This window comes from Sorex fumeus, unplaced genomic scaffold, assembly GCF_029834395.1.
Source record: "Sorex fumeus unplaced genomic scaffold, SorFum_2.1 ptg000024l, whole genome shotgun sequence".
Taxonomy (NCBI): Eukaryota; Metazoa; Chordata; class Mammalia; order Eulipotyphla; family Soricidae; genus Sorex; species Sorex fumeus.
The window spans coordinates 41,833,473-41,840,196 of NW_026606081.1; the positions used below are offsets into that span (position 1 = coordinate 41,833,473).

General features: G+C 38.1%; 1 protein-coding gene across 1 annotated transcript; it reads left to right on the forward strand.

Annotated features, from left to right (window-relative positions):
* Positions 1 to 4,315: 4,315 nt before the first annotated feature.
* LOC130023369 (disintegrin and metalloproteinase domain-containing protein 21-like) lies at positions 4,316 to 6,451 on the forward strand. Its single transcript, XM_056113884.1, has one exon. It carries the CDS (start codon positions 4,316 to 4,318, stop codon positions 6,449 to 6,451), a length of 2,136 nt encoding a protein of 711 aa, XP_055969859.1.
* The last annotated feature ends 273 nt before the right edge of the window (positions 6,452 to 6,724 follow it).

The following is a 6,724-nucleotide window of genomic DNA, read 5'->3' on the forward strand; positions in this document are numbered from 1 at the left end:
AATAGTGCTGCAATAAACATACAAGTGCAGCTGTCATTTCTACTGTACGTTTTTGAATCTCCGGTATATATTCTCAAAAGTGGTATTTCTGGATCAAATGGGAGCTCGATTTCTAGTTTTTAAAGAAACATCCATATTGTTTTCCAAAAAGGCTAGACCAGTAGGTGTTCCCACCAGCAGTAAAGGAGTGTCCCTTTCTCGCTGCATCCACACCAACACTGGTTGTTTTTGTTCTTTTGGATGTGGGCCAGTCTCTGTAGTGTGAGATGATAACTCATTGTTGTTTTCCTCTGCATATCCCTGATAATTAATAATGAAGAGCATTTTTTCATGTGTCTTTTGAGTATTCGAACTTCTTCTTTGAGAAAGTTTCTGTTCATTTCATCACCCCATTTTCTGATGGGATTGGGAGTTTTCTTCTTTCCCAATTTAATCGGTATCATGTATATCTTTGATATTAACTCCTTCTATGAGGGGTATTGGATGAATATCCTTTCCCATTCTGAAGACTGTCTTTGTGTTCTGGCCACTGTTTCTTTTTGGGTATAGAGACTTCTTAGCTTAAGATAGTACCTTTTGTTCATCTGTCTTTCCACTCTTTGGTCAATGGCATTTCATTTTCTAAGATAACTTTGGCTTCAATGTTCGTAGAGGGTTTTGACGACCTTTTCTTCAATGCACCTGGATTTGGTTTAATGTTGAGGTCTTTAATCCATTTTGATCTGACTTTTGTGCATGGTGTAATATAGAAGTCTGAGCCCATTTTTTGCATGTAGCTGTCCAGTTTTGCAAGCATCATTTGTTAAATAGATTTTCTTTGCTCCACTTCACATCTCTGGCTCTGCTATCAAAGATCATAAGCTCATATATTTGTGGGTATGTGTAAGAATGTTCATCCATATTCTACTGGTATGCAGTTTTCTTTTTTCCCCAATACTATGCCATTTTCTTTATTACCACTTTGTAGTACAGTTTGACATTGAGAAAGGTGCTAGCCCCCATCTTTTTTCCCCCTGAGAATTGCTTTAGCTATTAATGGGTGCTTGCTGTTCCATATGAATTTCCAGAGTATTTGGTCAATTCCTTTGAAGAATGTCATGGGTACCCAGATAGAGATCATAATGAATTGTATAATACTTTGGGGAGTATTGCCATTTTAACAATGTTAATTCTCCCAATCCATGAGCAGGAGTATGTTTCCATTTCCTTGTGTGCTCTTTTATTTCTTGAAGTAGATTTTTGTACAACAAATTTCTTATCCAGAGTAATCATTTTCAACTCTTTTCTGTCATAGTGATCCCTATATTATTCCAACTGCCTTCTCCCTGAACACTTGAGGTGAGCTTTGAACTGTCGACCAATCTCCCTAGCTTGTGTCTGTACTGACTTTGAGTATTAGTGTCATGCTTTGTTGTTGCTATTTCATAAGTGAGTGCAATGATTCTTTCTGTCTCTCCCCTTCGACTCATTTGACTCAGCATGATACCCCACATATCATCTATTTATAAGTCAATTTCATGATTTCATTCTTACTAACAGCTGAGTAGTATTCCCTCTTGTAGATGTCCAATAGTTTCTTAACCATTCATCTATTTTCAATCACTCAGGTTGTTTCCAGTTTCTGGGTATTCGCAATGGTGCTAGTGTGTGTTTTGGGTACTTGGGGACATTTGCAGAATTGGATTTCCTGGTTGTAGCACAGTTATTAGTGTGTCAGGAACATATATGTCTGGTTCATTTTAAAACGAAACCAGCAAAGAGGGATTTATATTCCTTCATTGAATATATACATATATGTATATGTACATATATAAATGTATTTACCCAGTTATGTTTTAAATGTCATCTTCTGTATATATGTCTAAAAACCGAGAGTGAATATTTTGGTATATCATAATATTTTGGTCTTATTATGTTATCTAATTTCTCTACCAGCAGTACAATGTTACTTTGATAAGATCATTATCATTTAACAATAAGAATTTTTTGGAAAATGTTAATCTATATATTTAGCTCCTTTGAGGATTTTTTTTTTTTTTTGCTTTTTGGGTCACATCTTGCGATGCACAAGGGTTACTCCTGGTTCATACACTCAGGAATTTCTCCTGGCTGTGCTCAGAGGACCATATGGGATGCTGGGAATCGAACCTGGGTTGGGCCACGTGCAAGACAAATGCCCTACCCGCTGTGCTATCACTACAACCCCTCCTTTGAGGATTTTCAATGCAACCAGAAAGTGGATATTCAGTGTGAATCTTCACCCGAAAAATGTAAAGAAAACCTTTGTAAATCTTATGACCTTTCTGATTAGAAATCTCATGATCATATCTCAGTTATGATCTGTACATCTGTACACATTTTGGATAAAAGTTGCATTGTATTTTCTTTGTAGTTTTGGTACATTGATGTATAAATGGGTAAAAAGGTATAAAAGTTTAATAGATTTTGCTTTCTTTGAGAATGTGTCCATAGTCCTTGCAGTATGGAGAAAGAGGTAGACTGCAGGGAAGAGTGGAGAAATTGAGAAGATGAAAAAAATTAATAAAAAAATATGAATGCTTCATACATTGGAACAGTGTGTTTTTATTACGAATAAAATACAGTGGCTAGTGAGATAGGAGAGGCGGGGAGGGGGTTTCCTTACATGAGGCCAATACAACTTCAATCCCCTGCATCAGATAGGGTTTCCTGAGCATGAATCCACCACAGAGGGATTCCTGAGTGCAGAGCCAGATGTTTCCCTGAAAATCACCAGGCCTAGACTCCAAAACAAGCAAAAAGACTAAAATTCAGAGATAAAATCATATACTGGTTTTGTAAGACTTAATGCAGTCAGGATAATTATAAGTTTTTGTCATACCATACTCAAATTATTATATATCTCTGAAAATTGACTTTGAGGGTGAAACATGTTTTCCTCTAATTAGTTAGATCATAATTAGTAGCATAACTTGCTCTAACACAGACAAGAGAAAAACCTTTGGTGGGTTGATAAAAAGAAAATGAAAAATTGTTCATATTTTTCAAATATTCCTCAGGTTTATTGTATATTTGTATAATATTAAGGAAGATGCACAAATACAAGTTAAGAGCTATAACTATTAATTTTGTGCTTGGTAACCATCTCATTAAAGATATTATATTTATGTCAGAAAAAGCCAAACCAAGCATCTAATCTGAACATATATGTAAATTAAAAGATATGAGCACTTCCTTTGCTGATCTTTATACTGTAGATTTAATAGACATAGACAAAAATAAGCTCTCCTTGAAGAAGCAGGAAGACAGCAAAAACTGTTGCATTTTCTAGCAGAAAGTGAAATTATATGAGAGCAAGAAAACTCTCTAGAAGACAGAAAAAGTAAAATTGAATCATTTTTTAAGTAGAAGGGGTCGAAGCAATAGTCCAGAGGACAGTACACTAGGCTTAATAGCCCAACCAAGGTGGAATCCCTGGCATCAAATGGCATCCATGAGCCCTGCCAGGAGTGTGGAATAAGCTCATGAGGAAAGAGCCTGCCCACAAAGCCCTAAAATTAAAAAGTAAATAATGAATAAGTAACGAAATGCTGGAGCGATAGTACAGCAAGTAGGGTGCTTGTCTTGCAACCTCTGATCCAGGTTCCATTCTTCTACCACATGTTTTCACAAGAACTGGCAACAATGATCCTTGAGACCTGAGCCATGAGTTAACATTGACACCTTTCAGTTTAGCCCAGAAACCTAAATAAATGAATAGAAAAATAATCAAACCAAGCATTCCACACATACATTGTTAATCAAGATAATGCAAATATAAATTCTCGACCATGTATTGTACTTATGCTGGTAAGAGCATTTAATGGTGTGTTTATTTCATACATAAAGAAGTAACTCACATTTAGCTCATAGACTAGGCAACAGTAAACTGGACCATATGTATTCTTCCTGTGGGCTGTTAAAGAGGCAAGTTTGGTATCAGCCATTCTAATTTTCAGGGTGTCTCACCATTAATTTAGAGTAGTTGCAATGGAGTAGAGCATTTCATGTCTTGAGCATAACAGTAATTTGATTTATTGATAAATTCAGCTTTCTTTTTATGAATATTTCATGTGCTAGTCTCTATTTCTTTTCCTTTTATATCTTTGCTTTAGTATCTTGCTTTCATGGGGTGATACATGAAAAGGACACACATTTCAAGGACAACACTGTGTAGAAGTAGCTCCGAGAGACAAGAGTCAACAGAGATCCTTCCAGGAGTCTTGTCCACTACTCTCACCAATAGATCTTCAGGATGGTTGCATAGGGTCATAGTGAGACTGTGGTGTGAGTGAGGATGCAATTCCTGCTTCTCTGGCTGAAGCTGTTTCTCTTCCTGGGCAGATGGTCCCTAACTGTACACTCTCAAAGCCTAGGTCCCCCGGAAGTAACGATTCCCTTGAAGATTACAGACCCTGACCAGGGCACCAAGCCTTCAGACTGGATCTCTTACAGCCTGAAGTTTGAAGGTCAGAGACACGTTGTCCATCTAAAGGTCATCAAGGACTTGCTGACTAGGCATGTGCCAGTGTTCACCTACACAGACCAAGGAGCTCTCCGTGAGGACTATCCTTTCATCCAGGATAACTGCTACTATTATGGCTATATGGATGGGGACCCAACATCTCAGGTTTCCCTAAATACCTGTTTTGGGGGGCTCCACGGATTTTTACACAAAAACAACTCAGTTTATCAAGTGGAGCCCAAACTAAATTCAACCACATTTGAGCATCTGGTATCTAAGCTGGTCAGAGAGGAGAAAGAATCCACAGCTAGGAGATATAAAACAACATTTGAAGAACCGCAATACCAGTCCGACAGTACAGAGGATGACCATTTGTCCACTTTAAGACAGAGCACGAAAGTCAGCTGGTGGACGCATACACGATACGCTCGAATATCAATTATTTTTTCTTATGATATTTATGTTGATTATGGTGCTAATGTCACAGCCATAGAGGATTTACTTATGCTAATACTCAATGAAGTATATGCAAATTATGTGCAGTTTGACATGCATCTGAGTTTAGTGTCACTTGAAATTTGGACTGAAAGAAATCTTCCAGAGGTTAAGCCTGGTGATTCTGATTTGAAGTCTTTCTGTAGATGGAAGGAAAAATATTTCAGTGTACAAATGCCACATGATTCTGCAATTTTAATTGGCAAAGCAGCTAAACGGGATTTATTATTCTTGACTTACACAAAACAAATATGTGAGGCCGCTTACAAATGTGCTTTTGTTAACCATCAAAAAGACGAAATGATTTCTAAAAATATATTGAAAGTTTCACAAGCATTTGGTCAACAATTAGGTTTGAAAGAGGATGGTTCTAATTGTGTATGTGAGCAAAAATATTGCATTATGAATTGGGCGGCAATAGCTGCACATCGTTTTAGCAACTGCAGTTATGTTGACTTTTATACACGAAGAATACTGTGCCTGCTTCGTCTACCAGAAGATTACAGAGAGGAACGCTGTGGGAACGGTGTGCTTGAAGCAGGAGAAGCTTGTGATTGTGGCACTATTGATTCTTGTGTGGCAGATCCGTGCTGTCAGGCTGACTGCACACTGGCTCCTGGGGCTGACTGTGCTGGGGGTCTTTGTTGCCAGAACTGCACATTTTTACCAAGAGGAACCCTGTGTAGAAAAGAAGAAAATGAATGTGACCTTCCTGAGTGGTGTAATGGGAAAAGCTCTCAGTGTCCAGATGATGTGTACGTACAGAGTGGGATTTCTTGCAAAGGTAATGGATACTGTTATGAGAAGAGATGCAAAAAACGTGAAGACAAGTGTAAAAGCCTTTTTGGTGACCAGGCTAAGAGAGCAAGTCTCACATGTTACATAGATGTCAATACTCGAGGTGATCGGTTTGGAAACTGTGGTTTCAACTTCAGTTCATATAGAGCGTGTCATCAAAGAGATTCCTTGTGTGGAAGGCTTCAGTGTGAGAATGTGAAAACGATTCCCGATCTTCCACATCATAGTACCTTGATTTCAACGAATATCAGTGGCACCATTTGCTGGGGAATTGACTACCACTTGGGGACCAACACATCTAATTCTGGTGAAGTAGAAGATGGAACTGAATGCGGCAAACATCATATTTGTATTAAACGCCGATGTACCCCTATATCATACTTCACAAAACGTTGCTCACCACAGAAATGCAGAATGCTTGGCATCTGCAACAATAGACATCACTGCCACTGTAAACCTCCTTGGAGCCCACCCTATTGTTATGTCCAAGGTGGTGGAGGTAGTCTGGACAGCGGCCCTCCAAATGCAAGTGATTTTGATGAATCTGAAGATTTTTCAACTGGCAGCGAAATTGGATCTGAAAATTTGACACACGCTTCTTTTTATGTTCTTCTATTGCGTGTCATTGTGTTTCTACTGATTCTCCTTGTTATATTTATTAAAGTAAACATCTAAGACAGGAGAAGAAAACGACTTTCATTCCCTATGGAGGAAATATCCTACCTGGATCTCTGTAAGTGAACCAAAAACTATGATTAAAAAGAAACAAATACTAACTTAATTTTTTGTATATATATTTTATCCCCTGTGATCCTGGATTATCTATGGGCAAGATGTCTCTGGCACAACATTCGGAGGCATCGCCATGGCTAGAGTAGGGCTCGGTCCTGCCTATGGGTCCTGGGCAGTGTAAGTTTTATAAACATTAACCATTATTCAATTAGGAAA